General features: G+C 54.6%; 2 protein-coding genes and 1 pseudogene across 6 annotated transcripts; 1 reads left to right on the plus strand and 2 right to left on the minus strand.

Moving 5' to 3' along the window:
- Positions 1 to 6271: 6271 nt before the first annotated feature.
- On the minus strand, positions 6272 to 8147 carry LOC125911165 (cytochrome c oxidase subunit 6B1-like; annotated as a pseudogene).
- Positions 8148 to 13992: 5845 nt separating this feature from the next.
- DRAP1 (DR1 associated protein 1) lies at positions 13993 to 16352 on the minus strand. Of its 2 annotated transcripts, none has more exons than XM_049642908.1 (7): positions 16020 to 16352; positions 15702 to 15774; positions 15497 to 15590; positions 15102 to 15221; positions 14888 to 15002; positions 14585 to 14673; positions 13993 to 14211 (listed from the first exon to the last, which is right to left on the minus strand). In XM_049642908.1, exons 1-7 carry the CDS (start codon positions 16059 to 16061, stop codon positions 14106 to 14108), a joined length of 639 nt encoding a protein of 212 aa, XP_049498865.1. In that variant the 5' UTR covers positions 16062 to 16352; the 3' UTR covers positions 13993 to 14105. The 2 variants fall into 2 exon arrangements, with proteins under 2 accessions (XP_049498865.1, XP_049498871.1); XM_049642914.1 differs by having other exon boundaries at positions 14888 to 14981; positions 16020 to 16351.
- Positions 16353 to 16365: 13 nt separating this feature from the next.
- CD1H11orf68 (chromosome D1 C11orf68 homolog) lies at positions 16366 to 18734 on the plus strand. Of its 4 annotated transcripts, none has more exons than XM_049642872.1 (2): positions 16366 to 16630; positions 17325 to 18734. In XM_049642872.1, the coding sequence occupies exons 1-2, from the start codon at positions 16506 to 16508 to the stop codon at positions 18079 to 18081; spliced, it is 882 nt and encodes a 293-aa protein (XP_049498829.1). In that variant the 5' UTR covers positions 16366 to 16505; the 3' UTR covers positions 18082 to 18734. The 4 variants fall into 4 exon arrangements, with proteins under 4 accessions (XP_049498829.1, XP_049498853.1, XP_049498834.1 ...); XM_049642896.1 differs by having other exon boundaries at positions 16371 to 16630; positions 17322 to 18734; XM_049642877.1 differs by lacking the exon at positions 16366 to 16630 and adding an exon at positions 16660 to 17039 and having other exon boundaries at positions 17160 to 18734.
- Positions 18735 to 19078: the final 344 nt, after the last annotated feature.

Genomic DNA, 19078 nt, shown 5'->3' on the forward strand with positions numbered 1-19078 from the left:
CCAAGGAGAGCGAGGGACTGCTGATTCTGGCCACAAGGAAGTAAGTTGAACTGAAACGATTCTTTCCCCATGAATAACTAAGAAACTGGACAAAGCATAAGAAACAACTGCATTCAGATATTAGAAAACTGGTAGCACGGACTGTAATCCCTGAGAAAAAGGAAGCAGACAAGGTGAGCCCTACCATCATCCAGGCCATTGACATCTGAGATCTGCCTAAAGGCAAATCCCCAACTGCGTGCAGGGAGGGGAACCCAAACAGCGTCCTTCAGTCTCACTGAGTAACGAGTCAGAGACCAGTTTGGACAGGCAAAAGGCAGCTAGAATTTGGAAGGTAGAACATTTAAGAGGAGGAGCCTATGTAGAGAAAGATCCCCAAACCCAGTAGAGGGGTTGTAAGCTTTTAGGAAGCTACTTTAGGAAGAATACTAACCTGCACACGGTGTAAGGTGAAGCCCCACAAAGCTGGACAAAAACACATTTCAAGAGAACAATTACTGCAGAGCGGAAGACAGGTAATTCCCAGAGCTCATACAAGATTTTGTAAGAAGATTCTCTCCAGGGGCGCCTGGGTGGCTCAGTTGGTTGAGCGTCTACTTTGGCTCAGGTCATGATCTCACGGTTCGTGGGTTCGAGGCCCATGTTGGGCTCTCTGTTGTCAACGTGGAGCCCACTTTGGATCCTCTACCCTCCTGTCTCTCTGCACCTCCCCAACCTGTTCTCTTTCTCTCAAAAGTAAAATATTAAAAGAAGAAGATTCTCTCCAGTCAGAGTAGAAAAATCTCACTAAGTACGTAGAAAATTCAGTAGAGAACCAGACAGACCATGTCTTAGAGGTGGGCCGAAATCAGCCCTTAGTGAAAGCCACTCTAGACCCACCATAAAAGAGCTTGAAACAAATCTTGCAATGATCAAACCTAACCCACAAGTACTAAATTACCAGGGAAAGTCCAATACTCTTTAAAAGAATTCAATCATGGGGCGCCTGGGTGGCGCAGTCGGTTAAGCGTCCGACTTCAGCCAGGTCACGATCTCACGGTCCATGAGTTCGAGCCCCGCGTCAGGCTCTGGGCTGATGGCTCGGAGCCTGGAGCCTGTTTCCGATTCTGTGTCTCCCTCTCTCTCTGCCCCTCCCCCGTTCATGCTATGTCTCTCTCTGTCCCAAAAATAAATTAAAAAACGTTGAAAAAAAAAATTTAAAGAATTCAATCAAATTCAGATTAATAGTGTAAAGTTCACAATGTTTGGCATCCAATAAAAAATTAGTATACATACAAAGAAGGAGGGAAGTGTGATGAATAACCAGCAGAAAATCTGCCCATGAAAACAAACCCAGAAGATGGCAATACTATCCAAACGGATTCAACCCAATCCCTGTCAAAATCTCTGCTGCCTTTTGCAAATATTGACAAGCAGATCCTGAAGTTTACGTGGAAAGTCAAGGAGCCTTGCTAAACAATCTTGAAAAAGAAGAACAAAGTTGTAAGACTCTGATTTCTCCAATTTCAAAACTACTATAATCAAGACAGTGTGGTACTAGCATTGGGACAGATGTGGACATCAATGGAATAGAACTGGGAGTTCAGAAAAGAGAGCTCTTATGTTTATGGTCAATTGTTTTTAGACAAGGGTGCCAAGACCATTGGATGGGAAAAGAATAGTCTTTTCAATAGATGATGCTACGACCACTGGATTTTTACATGCAGAAGAGTGAAGTTGGACCCCTTCCTCATACCATATATGAAAATTAACTCAAAGTGAATTATAGACTTAAGTGTAAGAGCCAAAACTATAAAACTCACAGGGAAAAAACATAGAAATGATCTTGGATTAGGCAATGGTTTATAAGTTACATTAAAAGCACAAGTAATAAAAAATAAATAAATTAGGTTTCATGAAAATTAAAAACGTCTGTGCTTTGGGGCGCCTGGGTGGCTCAGTCGGTTGAGTGTCCGACTTAGGCTCAGGTCATGATTGGTGACTTCAAGCCCCGCGTGGGGCTCTGTGCTGACAGCTCAGAGCCTGGAGCCCGCTTTGGATTCTGTGTCTCCCTCTTTCTCTGCCCCTCCCCTGCTTGCTCTCTCTCTCTCGCTCTCTCTCTAAAGGGTAAATAATAAATAAATATTTAAAAAATTATAAAAAATACTTCTGTGCTTCAAAGGACACCATCAAGGAAGTGAAGAAGCGACCCACAAGATGGGAGAAAATACTTGGAAATCATTGATTTGATAAAGGACTTGTATACAACATATACAGAGGAGTCTTAATATTCAACAATAAAAGGCAAATAACCCAATATAGAAATGGGCAAAGTGTGCACACAAACCAACCAACGAGAAACAGAAACAGACTCATGAATACAGAGAACATACTGGTCGTTGCCAGAGAGGAGGGAGGAGAGGGATGAACAACATAGACAAAGGGGATTAAGAGGTACAAAGTTCCAGGTACAAAATAAATAAGTCACAGACATGAAAAGTATAGCACAGGGAATATAATCACCAATATTGTAATAATACTGTATGGCGACAGATGGTCACTACACTTATCACGGTGAGCATTGCGTCACGTATAGAACTGTCAATTAATTCACTATGTTGTAAAGTAACGTAAACCTGCAACTAATATAACATTGTATGTCAACTATACCTCAAGGGGGAAAAAAAGACCTTAAAAAACGGGCAAACGATTTGAATTGACATTTCTCCAAAGAATGCATTCAAATAGCCCATAAGCACATGAATGGCAAGTAAGGAGGTCAAGTTCAGTGTTTTCCAGGAAAAAGAAGGCCGTGTGAATAGGGGGATGGTGATCTAGGAGTCAGAAAGCTAGCAGGGCCCAATCACAGAACCTTTTATGACACTTCAGTAAGGAAGTCAGATTTTTGCTTTAAGTGCAACGGGAAAGCCATTGAAGAATTTGGAACAAGAAAATAGCGAATGATGCTGAGCTACAAGAAAAATGCAAAAAACAAACAAAAAAAAACACAATAAACCCAAAAACAAAAACAAAATAAAAAATAAAAAATAAGTATCAGGTGGGGAGTTGGAGAAATGGGCACCTTGGGCTTTGCTGGTAGGAACAAAAATGGTGCCCCTATGGAACGCAGTGCAGGGGTTCCTCAGAAACTTAAACGTACCATTGCCAAAGGATCCAGAAATTCCCCTTCTGCATATGTATCCAAAAGAATTGAAAGCAGGGACTGGAAGAGATATTTGCGTATCCACGTTCATGACAGCAGTATTCACGGTAACCGAGAACGGGAAACAACCAAATGTCCCTCGATGAATGAATGGATGAACAAAATGTGGTATATACATTAATGGGCTATTATTCAGCCTTTTAAAAAAGGAAATTCTGGGGCACCTGGGTGGCTCAGTTGGTTAAGCGCCTGACTCTTGATTTCGGCTCAGGTCATGATCTCATGGCTCGTGAGATCGAGCCCCACGTTGGGCTCTGCTCTGACGATATGCAGTCCGCTTGGGATTCTCTCTCTCTCTGCCCCTCCCCTCTCTCAAAATAAATAAATAAACATTTTTAAAAAGGAAATTCTGACCCATGCCACAATATGGATAAACCTTAAAGACGTGATGGTAAGTGAAATAAGCCAGGCCTGTAAATATACATATTGTATGATCCCACTTCCATAAGATACCTGGAATAGTCAAAGACAGACAGAAAGCAGAACCGTGGTTACCAGGGGCTGGGGGTGAGGGAGAAATGGGGAGTTGGTGTTTAATGGGGACAGGGTTTCAATTCGGAAAGAGGAAAAGGTTCTGGAGACGGATGCTGGTGATGGCCGCACAACCATGTGAAAGTACTTAATGCCACTGAACAGTACACTTAAAAGTGGTTAAGATGGGGGGCGCCTGGGTGGCTCAGTTGGTTAAGCGGCCGACTTCGGCTCAGGTCATGATCTCTCGGTCGGTGAGTTCAAGCCCCGCGTCGGGCTCTGTGCTGACAGCTCAGAGCCTGGAGCCTGTTTCAGATTCTGTGTCTCCCTCTCTCTGACCCTCCCCTGTTCATGCTCTGTCTCTCCCTGTCTCAAAAATAAATAAAAAACCTTAAAAAAAATTTAAAAAAAAAGTGGTTAAGATGGTAAATTGCATGTGTATTTTGGAACAGTAAAAAAAAATGTAAATGGTATAAACATGCCAATGAAAAAGAAGAGACTGTCAGGTCGCATTAAAAATGCAAGACTCGGGGCGCCTGGGTGGCGCAGTCGGTTAAGCGTCCGACTTCAGCCAGGTCACGATCTCGCGGTCCATGAGTTCGAGCCCCGCGTCAGGCTCTGGGCTGATGGCTCGGAGCCTGGAGCCTGTTTCCGATTCTGTGTCTCCCTCTCTCTCTGCCCCTCCCCCGTTCATGCTCTGTCTCTCTCTGTCCCAAAAATAAAAAATAAAAAATGTTAAAAAATAAAAAATAAATAAAAAATAAATAAAAATGCAAGACTCAAATCACATTCTGCCTACAAGAAACCCACTCTAAATGTAAAGACACAGGTTTAAATGGAAAAGAATGGAAGAAGGTATATCATGCAAACACTAACCCACGACCGAAAGGAAGCAGAAGCCACTGTCAGCCAGGCATCCAGGAAGGCTTCCTGGAAGATGTGACACTTGAGCTGAGTTGTTTTGTTTTGTTTTGTTTGAGAGAGGGGGAGAGAACACAAGCAGGGGAGGGGCGAGAGAGAGAGAGAGAGAGAGAATCCCACGCAGGCCCCTCACTATCAGCACAAAGCCCAATGTGGGGCTCCCTCCCACCTGAGCTGAGGTCAAGAGTCGGAGCCTTAACTGACTGAGCCACCCAGGTGCCCCACCCCTGAGCTGAGTTTTAAAGGCCGTGTAGGATTAGGGACTGTGAAGACTGAGAAAGCCCATGTGGCAAAGGCATTGAGTCAGAACATGGCGTGTGTGTGTGTGTGTGTGTGTGTGTGTGTGATGAGGGGTATACAAGGAGTTAATTACCACACTGGTAGAGGGAGGTAAGTTGAGTTTCATAGTTTAGGTGCAGTTAGATAACTACTTTGGGAGGAAATGAGGAATTTCCCGGTCACGAATGCAATGGGATTCAAATCCAAGGAGACAGGGGCAGCCACAGGATTTAATCTGATGAAATCTGAGCTTACAAAGTTGAATCTGGCCCCACATTGGAGAAGGACTCGGCACTGGGGACGCTGGAGGCAGGGCGGCCCGTGAGCAGTATGTTGGGATAATTCAGGCGAGAGATGATGGCACCACAGGAGACAGAACAGCACGGTTTACTGAAGGCTCGGGAGCCGGGCACTGTACCGGGTTGTGTTGTGGATTCTGTTAGGCTAGCGGTTCTCAACCCCGGCTGTGCGTTAGAACCACCTGGGAAGCTTTGAAAAATGTACCAAGGCCCGGGCCTCCCGGCCGGTTAGATCAGAATCTCCAGAGATGGGCCCAAGGCCAATCGCCTTCAGAGCTCATCAGCGATTCCAAGTGTAACGAGGGTGACACCCCTGCCTTCACCAAAGGTCAAGTACACGGGGACTGGGTTTGTTCACTGTCGAACGCCAGTGCCTAGAGCTGAGCCTGGCACGAAGCAGGTGGTCAACAGGTCTCTGTAGATATCAGTTAATCCTTACGACAACTCTATGAGGTAGGGAAAATGATGGTGCCTGTTTTATAATAAGGCAACTGAGGCACCGAGAGGTCAGGTTATGTGTCACAAAGTTCTGTGACTACAAGGCTGATAAGCGCCATGCTGCGAAATACAGGGAGCATCACCCCAGAGCCCAGACTCTTACGGGGTCCTCCACTCTCGAGCGTGGTGGGGGTGCGGATCCTGAGGGACCTCCCGAGGAGGTCCCTACCCCATCATCAGCGTCCCGCCCCCGACTGACCCGCTTGTCTGCAAGGTCAGATGTGGCTCCAGGCAGAGGAGGCAAGCAGGGGCAGAGAACCCACGGGGCAGAAACTGAACTTGAAGCACTTAGGGGAAAGGGAAAGCGAAATCTGGCCAGCACGGGGGCACAGGCCACAGCGGAGACTGTGGCTGGAGACCAGACAGCACATCCCCTCACAGGAACAAGGAAGGGGGAAGGGTCACGTGGCCCCAGGGGCTCCCCTGAGCTCCTGGCACAGCGGGCACACTCACGCCCGCCTCTCTCCTCCCCTCCCCAGCTTCTTTCTTTCCTTCCCTTCTTGACACCCACCGCCCAGCCCTTCGGTGGGTGCTGTTCTCGGTCTGCCGGTTCGCCACCCCGACTAGAATGGAAACCCCCGTCCCCTGGGAGCAGGTCCTCAGGTTTGTTTTGCTTTGTTTTTGGTTTTGGTATAGAGAAGGTGGTTAGTTTAACCACATAAAAACAAAACAAAACAGAAAGACAATCAACCTGAAGCCCCTCTTACTGGTCAAGGTACTAATTCCCCCCCGGCTTCTTGCCCGATCATCTGGCTCTTTTACACACACACACACACACACACACACACACACACAGAGTCTTCCACTTTTCCAACGAGTATTTATTATCAGCTAAGCCATGATTCAGATCCCAGGGTGCAGATCACCATGTACCCAGGTCACCCTCCAGAACCCTGGATGGAGGACAGAGGAGAGGTGGGAGGAGCCAGTGCAGATCTTCCCAGGAAATGTGCCTTCTGCCCTGTAGTTGTGCCAGGCTGGCACTCAGGATGTGGGTCAGAGGGACTTGTACACACGCCAGTGCCATTTGCACACGGAGACATCGCCCCTTGAACAGTCATTGCCCTTGGGACAGCGCTACAAGTCCAGGGAGTTCTGGCAGAAGTTCCTGGTCTGATTCTGGCGGGGAAGCGGCTGTCAAAGGGGCAGTCTGGTAGTTCTTGATTATGATCTTGATGTCTTCTGCCGTGGTGCTTGCTGAGTCCTAAAGACACCCCTGAAAGCAGCTCGAAGGTCAATGTGACCCTTCAGCGAGGACACCAGAGTCAGACCAGAAGCCGCAGGTTGTGAATTCTTTTGTGCCTTCCTCCCCAGAGCCTAGACGGGGCCTGGCATGGAACAGGTGCTCAGAAATATTTGTTGAGTGAGTGAATGAGAAAAACATACATGACCCCATAAACACGGCAGGGCCACTGTTTTCCTGTGGGTTGAGGCCACCTTGTGGGTTGAGCCCATTTTGGAAGACGACAATTGGCAATCTCTTTTGTTTTTATTTAAACTTGGGAGCATAGGGGCGTCTGGGTGGCTCAGTCGGTTAAGTGTCCGACTTCAGCTCAGGTCATGATCTCTCAGTTCGTGGGTTTTAGGCCTGCATCGGGCTCTGTGCTGACAGCTCAGAGCCTAGATTGAGCTTGTTTCAGATTCTGTGTCTCCCCCCTCTCTCTGCCCCTCTCCCACTGGTGCTCTGTCTCTCTTCTCTCTCTCTCTCTCTCTCTCTCTCTCTCTCTCTCTCTCTCTCTCTCAAAAATAAACATTAAAATTTTTTAAAAATAAATTAAAATAAAATAAACTTGGGAGCATAGACAGGAGCAGCCCATGCTCCTTAGTTTGGGACACTCTATGCATCACAAGCTTCCCAAAAAATGAATCACCAGCCTCCGTTTGAAATGAACTTTCCCTTTCAGCCTCTCCCCAGTCCTATTCCAGCTTCCCATAGCTCCCCGCTCTTGGGTTTGACGCATGACCTTCCAATCTGCTTTCCAGGCATTGAACTCCATGTACATCAGTGATGGGAGGCACCATTTATTAGGTGTTTACTATGTGCTGGGCACTGTGTTAAGCACGTCATGTATCAAATCTCATTTAAACATCACGTGTCCTTGAAGGAATTGCTACTATTGTCCCTACTTTACAGATGAGAAGACTGTAGCAGAGAGACCTTCTGTCAGATGCCCAAGGTCACGGAGTAATTGGCAGAAATATACAAGATGGTTGTGCTCCTCTGTGTTTGTAGTTTCCATAAACACAGCTGTGCTGTAGAGGTTGGTCTGTATTTTTCTGTTTTTCACGCAACACTATGTGTTGAAGCTTTGTCCACATTGCTATCTGCCATGCAGTTCCCCAGGGACAGATACTTAGCCTCCGGCTCTTCGCCACCTCAAATCACACCCAGGACACATCTTTCTATTTGCGAGAGGTTTTACCCCGGAGTGGACCTGCCAGGGGGCACTTAGCTGTCAAACCTCCTTTTCAGACATCCTCAATGGCTTACACTCCCACAAAAAGCACCAGACTCCCATTTACCGACTCTCCACCAGTCATCTTTTTTTTTTTAATTTTTAATGTTTACTTATTTTTGAGAGAGAGAGAGAGAGAGGGAGAGAGACAGAGAGAGAGACAGAGCACAAGGAGGGGAGGCAGAGAGAGAGGGAGACACAGAATGTGAAGCCGGCTCCAGGCTCTGAGCTGTCGGCACAGAGCCTGACACGGGGCTCGAACTCACCAATGAAGAGATCATCACCAGAGCCGAAGTCAGACAGACACTCAACCAACCGAGCCACCCAGGTACTCCATCCACCAGCTATCATTTTTACCTGACTTCCTATTCTTGCCCATCTGACAGGTGTCACGTGGGATCTTGTGTTTTCCTTTGCAGCTCTCTGATTGCCACGGGTTGGGGGGGGGGGGCAGAGATCTTTGTCCTTAGGCCATTTTTCTTAAAGTGACATTTGAACACACACACACACACACACACACACACACACACAACAGGAAGGATGTGATTTCAGAATGCAGTTCACTCTGATGAAAGGAGGTGAGGGTCCCCCATCGCCTACCCCGCTCCCCAGCTACGAGGAGTCCCCCGAGGGCGTCCAGAGCCACCGGCCATTCTCACAAAGGCTCTGCCCAAGGAGAGGAGGGACCAGGCCCCCTGCAGAGATCTGGGTGTTCCGTGTCATTCCCCTGCCACAGTGCCCATGGCCTGGAACGGCGGGAACGCGGTTCTGTCCGTGCCCTGGAGACAAACCTATCGCACCTGACAAGGGACGGCGCTTGGGTGAGAGGAGGAGGCCATTAACTCCATTTCCCCACACACGGTCCCCAGGACCCCGCCCAGGCCTGTATACAAGCCCCCAACCCACCTCCGAACCGAAGAGCAAACTTAGGCTGCTCAGCTCACTTCGCGAGCGAGCCTCAGTCTCCTCATCTGTGAAGTGGGGGTGATGAGGACACTTCTCCTAGAGACAGGCTGAGATAATCGGGGACTCGTATCACAGTGACGGGCTGCAACATGCTTGGCCTCCTGTCACAAGGGGTGGTGTCAACAGCCCCATTTGATGGAGGTCAAGAGGTCGTCACACAGGTCACACGGTGCGTCTGATCTCAGATCTCCAGGCCAGTGGATGGTGGGCAAGCTCACCCCCATCCCTCAGCTGTCCCTCCCTCACCCTGGAGCCTCCAGGTCAAGTAGCACCCAGGGCAGGTGTGGATAGGAGCCCACGGCACTACCCTCTTCCCCTCAGGAAGCTCCCGAGGCCCTGAGAGGCGGCCACAGAAACACGCCCCAGCCAAGGCAGGCCAAGTACAGGGCTAGTGGCTAAGTAAGGCTCCTGGGTGGTGGCCGAGGCAGTGGGAGCTGGGGAGCCCAGGGGAAACCGGACAGAATCAAATCGCAGTCCTCCAGGACTTTGCTTTTCCTGTCCCTTTGCCTGGAGCCCCCTCCTCAGATAACTCCTCACCGAGCGGGGTTTTCTACTCCAATCTCCCCTTATCATTGTCTCCCCCTGAGCCCTGTTGGGGATGGCTGGGGCCACCCTGCCTGCCCCAGGACTCCCTACCGCTCCCTTATTATGCTTTATTTTCCCCAGGGCACGCGTTACCATCTGACATACCGCTCATCTGCCTTATTGTCTCTCTCTCCCCATCAGAAATAAACGCGGAGATGGGGCGCCCGGGTGGCTCAGTCGGTTGAGCGTCCGACTTCAGCTCAGGTCACGATCTCGCGGTCCGGGAGTTCGAGCCCCGCGTCGGGCTCTGGGCTGACGGCTCGGAGCCTGGGGCCTGCTTCGGATTCTGTGTCTCCCTCTCTCTGCCCCTCCCCCGTTCATGCTCTGTCTCTGTCTCAAAAAAAATAAACGTTAAAAAAATTTAAAAAAAAAAAAGAAAGAAAGAAACGCGGAGAACACACATAATCGTCACCCCCTATAACAACGCCTAGCGTGCAACAGGTGCTCAGTAGATAGGTAGAATTTTTAGAAGCCTATCATAAAAATGCACATCTTAAATGTGCAGCTTTCACGTATTTTTATATACTACCCCCACCCAGTTCAAGTGGTAAAACATTTCCAGGGGGTCCCTTTGCACCCCCTCCCGGCCAACCCCCACCTCCTGAGGTACCGTTATACTGACTTCCCCTGTCTGTTCCTGAACTTCATCTGAGTGACTTCGATCAATGCGTACTGCAGGGTGTAGGCTTGCGTTTGGCTTCTTTTGCTCAATATAACGTCTACAAGATCCACCGTGATGTTGCGTCTAACAGCTGTCAGTCCTTTTCTAGTGCTGTTCTATTGTACGATATTCTATCATTTATTTATTCGTGCTCTTGTCGCTGGGCATTCTGGTTGGTTCTGGCTGGGGGCTATGAACAGGTGGGTGTCAGTGGCCACATGCCTAGAAATGGAATCGGACCGGGGCGGGGTGGGGGGGTGGGGGGGGACGTGTGGGTCAACAGACTCCGGGAGAAGGTGCCAAACCATTTTCGAAGGCGGCTGCACCCTCTGACATTCCCACCAGCAGCGTGAGCTCTGGGGCCGTGACCTCCTCCCCAGCACTCGGTGCGAGCACGCTGTTTCAGGCTCCGGGAGGGGGACTGTGGTACCTCCTCTCCCTGCTGAGTGAGGATGCTGGGTGCTCGAGGAACGTTTGCTGCCTGAATCCCCAGGGGCGCGGTAGCGGGAGACTCTCCACTCAGCAGGGAGGGCTGGGTCCACACCTTTCGCCCGAGGGTGGTAGCCCCGGGCGGCCTCGGTGCCTAGAAGCTGCTGGTCATTTCACACACTGGTCACACTTACACCCCAGGGCGCAGCCAAGTCTGGACCGAGGCATTCGGATAGGACTTGGCCCCAAGCTCAAGGCTCCCCCGTGAAAACAGAGAACAAAGGGAGAAAATCAATGGGCCCGGACAGGGCTCTGCAGATGGAATGCTGAAAGCTGCGGCTCCTGGTGCCCAGTGGCACCTGCCGGGCCCAGCCACCCTTCCCATTCCCAGGATGCACCCAGAGCCCAGGCCCAGCCAGAGGTGCTGTCTCCCCGCGGTCCCTGCCCTCACTCAGGAGGCTACATTCCTAACACTTGGTAAGGACTGGGTCAGGCCCTTCCCAGAGGCCTGTGAGGTCGGTCTGGCCACCTAGCCTCCCTCAGGTGGGGCCTTGTGACAGCTACGGGAGGTGAAGAGCCAACGGGGCCACTTCCAGCTCTGGCCCCAAAACCCCTCCGTGGTCTATGAGCTTGCCCTTTCCACAGTGACCTTCAAAGTCACGGGTATCTCGAGTTTGTTACATCGGCCCTTTGTCCTCACCAGTAATTAGTACATATGTTACAGCACACATAACTGACATAGGTAATCGCTAGCCCCATTTTACAGCTGAGAAGACTGAGACACATACATGCTATAGGATTTGCTCAAAGCTAATAAATGGAGAGGTCAGGATTTGAACCCAGGGCCTGGTTCCAGAGGTTATGCCCATCAGCCCACTGCCCAGGCTAAAAAAGCAGGCCTGGAAAGCAGAGGCGCAGGCCAGCGGCTCCTGGCATCTTACCTCACCTGCGCCTCCTCCAGCCTTTTGCCTGGAGGCTGCTCCCAGCACCCTGGCCTCCTTGCCTCTCCCAATCCTCCCCAGCCTGGTCGCTGCGAACCCTCTCAGTTCAGAACCTCACCTCTGGACAGAGCCCAGCAACAGGCTCCAAGGGTCTCTTCCTCTCCCACCCCGACTCATCACACCTGCTTGGCACGCCCTCAGCTCAGCGGACCCCGGTGGCCACCTTCCCCGGATGGGCCCAAATCACTGCTGGGGAGAGCTGCTCCCGTTCCTGGGCCTTTGGGAACCGCCTTCCATTCATGGTCCCCGTCAGCCAGAGTTCTTTCAGTTACGAGTGACAGAAAGCCAACTGGCTTCGAGAGGGAAAATGTTTATTGGCTCACGTGACTCAGAAGTCCAAGGTATACAGGGTTCAGGCAAGACTGGGTCCAGGTGTCATCAGACGTCAGTATCTCTGAGCCTCCTGGATCTGCTGCGCTGACCTCATCCTCAGCCAGGAGCGCTCCTCGGGGTGGGAAAAGGCTTCTAGCAGCATCCGGCCTACATTCTGCCAGCTTTGCTACCCCGGTGTGGCCACCATCATCCTCTCCAAGGCTCCCGAGTGGGTTCCTTCCTGCCTCCAGTGCCACGGGAAAGCTAGCGATCTTGTGAATCCCCTTCCCCGACGGTCCCACCTAAAGTCCCAAGGGCTCAGGTGTGTTGATTGGCCCGCACCACGCACTGTGGCCACAGTGTGTAGTGTGATGTCCCCACCCGTTGACATCAGGGAGTGGGGACAGCTGCGCGTACTACAGGTTGGGGTTGTCCCCACAAGATAGCAGGGACGCTATAACCAGAGGGGGAGCAGAGGAGAAGCAGACAGGACCCAGCTGCTCCTAGGCTCCAGGCCCATCCACGCCTGTCACCTGGCCTCCTCTTCCCCAGAGAAGCCAGACCCTGTCAGATAAAAACCGAATACCTCAATGCCCCTGCCAAACCCCCTCGTCACCTTGCACCTCCCCCTGGTCAGGCTGGGGTCGGCCTCAGGCGACCTGACCTCACCGCATCCGCCCCTCCCATCCCCGGTCCCCTTCCTCGCTATAGCTGACATTTCTGCTACCTTAGGACACAAAACCCAAAACTGTCCCCTCTGCCCTCGTTCCGAGCCACAGCTCTCATCTCCGCTTCTCAGCCCTGAGCATCACTTCTCCTCACCTCGGCTTCTCACCTCCAGCTCCCAGCCTGTCAACGACCAGCAAGCCTTCCCTAAAGCCTGCAAGGTGTTGGGACCGCTGACCTCTCCCTCCTCCCAGACACGCTTGCGTGGGCACTGCCAGTGGCTTCTGGGGGCCCTGGGGGCGGCTGCTCTTCAGTCTCCTTTGGTGGCCTGTCCGGGCTCCACCCTCTCTCCCTGAGGCGAGGTCATCTACTCTCTAAGCTTGCACATCTGTCTCCAGGCCCCTACGTTCCAGTGCCTTCTCCCCAGCAGCTTCACAGGCACCCCAAACTCGTCACAGCCTAACACCTAATCTTGCTCTCTCTGTCCTCCAGCTGGGAGTGGGGGGGGCCTTGACCAAGTCACTGCAGACAGAAACCGGGGAATCCATAAAGTTCCCTCCCTTTCAGCCCCACTTCTAGTCAGTTCTCAGCACGCTTGAGTCTGATAACATGCACCTCAAGTCTGCCCACCGTCCTCCACGTCTCCTGCTCAGCCTCCCTGAGCCCCTGCTCCCTGAAGGCGCACATCTGCCTCGTGGACCCCGCAGTTCCAAGGTCTGCTCAGAAATGGGGGCAGACTGCCCAGCTGTGTCACTGTTCCTGCTCGAAAGCCGATCTTTGGGGCCCTCGACAGTCCCACCTACCTCTGCTCCCTCAGCTCCTTCCCACATACCCTTCGTGGCACCAGACGCAGATTTCTACAGCGTGCAAGGCCTCTTCCCATTACTTGTCCAATCTGTCCCTTTGCAGCAGCCCGGGGAGGGCAGAATAGCCTCCATCAGAGAGACACGAAGAGGCCACTCAAAGAAAGACAGGCACCTTTCCGGGGTCGTAAAGCACAAGGAAACAGGACGTCCCCCAGCATAAGCAGCACCTCTGGCTTAGGCCCTACACCACCACTCTGCCCGCCTTCCTTCTGTCAGCACCCCAGCTCCTACCCTGGCAGAATCGTGGCCTCTGGCCCCTCCCTTCACTCTGCTACCCTGCCCACCACTGCTTCTGGCCTCAGCTCAGCATGGGGAATGCAGGTGGGTGGATGGGAAGGTGGCCACAACGCCCTGGACATAGGCTGGGACAGACACTGGTGTTCCCTTTTATTATTAATTGTTTAATAAATTTAAGAACAGCTCTACCTTCTCTCCTCCCCCCAGAGCAACTAAAACCAGCTAAAAGGGGGTGTGGCCTGGGGGGCAGAGGGCGCTAGGAGTCATAGTCTTCTTCATCCTCTGCGTCAGGTGCTGAGGGGCCCGGGGGGGCCGGGGGCAGAGGCAGACTCGAGGTGAAGGGCATGAAGGGTGTCGGGGGGCTGCAGGGCAGAAAGCAGGAGAGAAAGATCAGGCCGCTCTCCAGGGCCCATTTCTGCCCACTGAGCCCTACCCTATCCCAGTAAGCATGGAGCCCACGGCTCCCTGTACCAACAGGCAGCCAAGCTCAGAGAAGAGAAGGGCCCAGAGCAGGTCACACAGCACCAGTTCAAGCCCCATTCACCACGGCGGGGTGTGGGTGGGGGCAGGGACCTTCTGAGAACAGTCTCCTGCCTTTAAGCCCTCCTTGGTTCCTCCCTTCCCATCCCCCAAATCTGCCACAGCCAACAAAACCAAGTGGCCACGGAGGACAGGAAAGCCAAAGTCAGCCTGGAGGAATCTGTCAGCCCCCTCTGGTGCCACTGAGCGGCTCACCTCTGAAAGTGGGCAGGGGGGTGGCTGGCCTGTGGTGGAGCCTGTGACGTCTCCTCTTCCCCGTCAGTGTCGGTGTCGTCAGACTCATCCTAGGAGCAAGACAGGGTTCAGAGGGGACAAGAAAAGCATGAGGCCATTGCCGGAGAGCCTGGGAGTGGCAGGGACAGCAGACTGACCCCTAGAGCCCCAGTTTACAGAAAAACCACAGGTGAGGATGGGCCCAGGAGTCCAGCCAGCTCAGGCTGATGCAAGACTGCTCTCTCCCACCACGGGGTAGGGCAGAGGGCTGGGGGCCTCACTCACCTCCTGCTCCGAGTCCGTCCCCGACAGCTTCTTGTCCTTGCCTTTGCTTCCCATCCCACCATTCTTCCGGCCACCGCTGCCTGGCTTCCGGCCCCTTCGGGAAGGCACAGTCCATCTGCCCAGAGGCCTCACCACTCCCTGACCACCCCCCAACCACCCCCAACCCTGGTGGCCTTGGCCTTCCCTGCCTGGACACCTGGCCTCGGCTCCCCACCTGCGGGCACCCTTGTCCCCATCCATGTGGTTGTCTTCCCCGTCTCCCTGCATGTCAGGCACAGAGGCCACCAGGTCCTTCAAGAAGTCAAACTGCTGCTCCAGCTCAATACACTGCTTCCTGGAAGAGGTGGGGGGGGGACATGGCATTCAGGTAGGGCCCAGATGTCTGGTCCCTCAGCAAGGGTCTCTGTATGTCAGGAGAATAAACCTGGAAAACCTCCACCCCATCTCCGCTACCTAAACTTCCTGATCTTGGTAGACCACCCAATCCCTTCCCCCCCACCCCAGTTCAAACACGCCAGTGCTTGAGGCTTTGCTGGTCTCCCAGCAGCCTCCCACCTCCCCTGAGTGTGTGAACTCCCACTGGGCCCTCCCAGCTCCCAGACCACTCACAGGTGGGATGTGGTCATGGTCTTGGCGTTTCTGGACTGGGTCACCTGGCAGGCCTTCTTCAACAGCGACTCCAGGAAGAGCTCAAGCGCCCGGGCTGAGAAGCGTCAAGGAGAACACGGGTGGGGGATCCCTTGCTTAAATAAGACGACCCCGGGCTCCCTCCCTACCCCACGTCCCTCAGCCTGGCCAGGCCCCGACAGGATACAGATGATGACAGGCACAGCCGCCGCCACCTTCCCAATCTCTTCGTCAGTTTGCATGATCTTCTTGATCCGCGCCTGGGGAGGGAGCACAAAGCTCGGACCCCGTCGCCTCCGTCCCAGAAAGGGGTGCTGGGTGGGGGGGAACGAGAGAGGGTATCCCGGGAGAAAGGGGGCGGGGGGCACCGACGCGAGGAGGGCACGGAAGGGGGCGGGGCGTCCGTGCCCCCGAACACCGCGATGCGCCCGCCCCCACGGCCGGACTTGGGCCGGAGCCTCTCGAGAGCCGGGACCGCTCCTCCCGGGCCCGGCCACGTGCTCACCGGCGGGAACCGCGCGTTATACTTCTTCTTCTTGCTCGGCATCTCAGGGCCTCTCTCGCCGCGCCGGGCCCAGCGCCGCCGCCCGCAGCTTCCCGGCCCCCGGGCCTGCTCGCCGCCCGCCTGCCGCGGTTCCCCCGGGTCCTGGTGCCGCCTGCTCCGCCCCCGCCGCTCCCCACGGGGTCCTAGCGCCGCCGTTCAGGACGCCGCTCGCAGGACCCGAGTGCCTTCCCTTTGGAGCCTCCCCGGCGGAGTGCGTCGATCCCGGACCCGACCGCCACTCCCGCCCGCCCCCAAGCCTGGGAGAGCGAACGTTAGCCCCGCCCCACCCCCAAAGCCCAGCCCCGCCCCGGGTTCCCCGACGGCCCCGCCCCCGGGGTCAACCCCTCCCCTCTCGGGCCCCGCCCCGCGGCGCGGCCGGCCGGCCCGGTGGCCCCGCCCCGTGCTGCGCTTGTCTATAAAGTTGTTGTTGAGGCGGCGGGCGCTAAGATGGCGGCGGCGGCAGCCGTGGCGGGGGCGGGGCGCGGCGGCGGCGGCGGCAGCGGCGCGGAGCCCCGGCAGGAGCGGAGCCGGGCGCGGGGCTGGAGCGGCGCCGAGCGCGGCGAAGGCCGGAGGTGACGGCGGGGCTGCGGGAGGGGGCAGGGCTGGGCGGGGGCGCGGCTCGGGCTGTGGGCGCTAATGGCGGCGGGCGCGGCGGGCCGGAGGCTGGCCCTCTCGTAGGCCCCTAACAAGCCTGCGTTCCTGTCCGGCCACCGCCCCGTTGGCCTTGGACCGGTCACTGCCCTTTCTGAGCATCACTGTGCTCGTCTTCAAGTGGGCCCGACGGTGCCCGCCTGAGAGGTCTGGCCCTACTGGGCCTGCCTCATGCTGCGTGAACGCGCGCTTCTTTGCTGCCCTCCGTTAGATCCCAGTGCTCGGGATTCCTACCGGTTACTGGCAGGACCCGGGGGTGTAGCCGGGCTGATTGCTCCCACACCTGATTTCACGTTTCGGCCCTGACACTCACGGCAGGTGTGACCTTGGGTAAGTCACTTCTCTCTGAGCTCCAGTTTTCTGAGCTGTAAGTCGGGGAGAGTGGTAACGATATTAGCAACAACCTTTTTGCAGCGCTGATTCCGCCTCAGGTGTTTACTTTCTCAACAGCTCTAGGAGACCGGAACGGTTATTGTCCACTGTAACGATGAGGCAACTGAGGACATTAGGTCTTGCCCAAGGCCACGGAGTTTTAGCTCATTGGCTGCACCTGCTAGGGTCCGGCAAGTTGTAGATCTGTCCTGGACCTGCCCTAACTGGGTTCCTTCACAGCAGGATGGAGCCTGGTGAAGAAATGGAGGAGGAAGACTCTCCAGGCGGCCGTGAGGATGGCTTCACCGCCGAGCACCTGGCCGCAGAGGCCATGGCAGCCGACATGGACCCCTGGCTGGTGTTTGATGCCCGCACCACACCTGCCGCTGAGCTGGATGCCTGGCTGGCCAAGTACCCACCATCCCAAGTTACTCGCTACGGGGACCCTGGCTCACCCAACTCCGAGCCCGTGGGCTGGATTGCAGCATACGGGCAGGGCTACGTCCCCAACTCGGGCGATGTGCAGGGCCTGCAGGCAGCCTGGGAGGCTCTGCAGACCAGCGGGCGGCCCGTCACACCGAGTACCCTGCGCCAGCTGGCCATCACCCATCATGTGCTCTCTGGCAAGTGGCTGATACACCTGGCACCTGGCTTCAAGCTGGACCATGCCTGGGCTGGCATTGCTCGGGCTGTGGTCGAGGGCCGGCTTCAGGTGGCCAAGGTGAGCCCACGGGCCAGGGAGGGTGGGCGCCAGGTCATCTGTGTTTACACGGATGACTTCACGGACCGCTTGGGTGTACTGGAGGCAGACGCGGCCATCCGCGCAGCGGGCATTAAGTGCCTGCTCACCTACAAGCCTGACGTCTACACCTACCTGGGCATCTATCGGGCCAACCGTTGGCACCTGTGCCCCACTCTCTATGAGAGTCGTTTCCAGCTGGGGGGCAGTGCCCGCGGCTCCCGTGTGCTGGACCGCGCCAACAATGTGGAACTGACCTAGTGTGGCCAAGTGGGGACGACCACCTTCTGCCCCCTCCCACACTCGGGATGGATCCTCCCGTCTTCCTCCTCTCTGTCCCAAAGAGTTTGAGCCCCCCAGCTCTGAGGACTAGGTCAACCGGGCACTGCCTGCATCTTCGAACCCTTTGAACACTTGCCCTCTGTTCAGGGCTGATTCGAGTCCCCACCAGCTGGAGGCTCTGGCTCCCTGAGGGCCAGACCCTCAGCCTCTCTGTTCACTGCTGCCCCCCCTCTGTCATACAGAACTGCAGGCTGGGTACAGATTTCCAGGAGGAGAGCCTTCCTTGGCCACCGTCATGTCCAGCTGTACCTCCGTCTCCTCCTGCGTTCTGTCCTCCTCCTCCCTGACAAGAGAAAAATTAGCGCTTCCGGTCCCTCTTGGAGCCTTTGCAGTCCAGGGGGCAAAGGCCCTGCAGGCCTGAGCATGCTATTTTGTTGCGGGGAGAGGGTGATTGTATCCACTCAGCCCTTTGCAGAGAGAGGGGATGCCAGGGCCATGGACACGGGGCCGGCCCCTCCCTGCCATCTCCTGCAGCCTGCACCACCTTCCTTTCTTCCTTGGCTACCTTGACATGTGCCTGCTCCTGGCATTTCAATAAAACCCAGTTTGGGTCTGTGTCTTGAGTGTTTTTTAAAATGCTGTGTTGGTTGTTTCCCTGCTTTGGTTGCTGGAGAGAGGCAGGCCGGGAGAGATTGCCTCCCTGCCCTAACTGGGCACCCCTAACTGCCCCCAGTGATAAGATTCACCTCACTGCCAAGGCCGGGAACCTCTCTGAGAGCCTCTGCAAAGCCAGTCCTGCTTCTCCTCCGTCCCAAGGGTCAGAATCGGTTTCTTGGTGGTTTCCCATAAAGCTAAGGGCTTGACCCAGCCAAGTCTGAGGGACTGCTACTAGCCCACAGGGTGTATTTGTGCCAGTTAGAGAAAGGTATCCTCTTGGTCCTGGCAATTGTAGGTTAGGGCATATGGTCTCGGGAGC

The sequence above is a fragment of the Panthera uncia genome, chromosome D1, assembly GCF_023721935.1.
Source record: "Panthera uncia isolate 11264 chromosome D1, Puncia_PCG_1.0, whole genome shotgun sequence".
In the NCBI taxonomy this organism is placed as follows: Eukaryota; Metazoa; Chordata; class Mammalia; order Carnivora; family Felidae; genus Panthera; species Panthera uncia.

What these genes read in the sequence shown, in the direction of transcription:
- DRAP1 (XM_049642908.1), bottom strand. Translation starts at nt 16,061, where the DNA reads ATGCCGAGCAAGAAGAAGAAGTATAACGCGCGGTTCCCGCCG. An exon ending in ATAACGCGCGGTTCCCGCCG is followed by an intron (nt 15,775 to 16,019) that starts GTGAGCACGTGG and finishes CTCCCTCCCCAG; the next exon opens with GCGCGGATCAAGAAGATCAT. An exon ending in GGGGACAAGGGTGCCCGCAG is followed by an intron (nt 15,003 to 15,101) that starts GTGGGGAGCCGA and finishes GCCTCTGGGCAG; the next exon opens with ATGGACTGTGCCTTCCCGAA.
- CD1H11orf68 (XM_049642896.1), top strand. Translation starts at nt 16,506, where the DNA reads ATGGCGGCGGCGGCAGCCGTGGCGGGGGCGGGGCGCGGCGGCGGCGGC. An exon ending in GAGCGCGGCGAAGGCCGGAG is followed by an intron (nt 16,631 to 17,321) that starts GTGACGGCGGGG and finishes GTTCCTTCACAG; the next exon opens with CAGGATGGAGCCTGGTGAAG.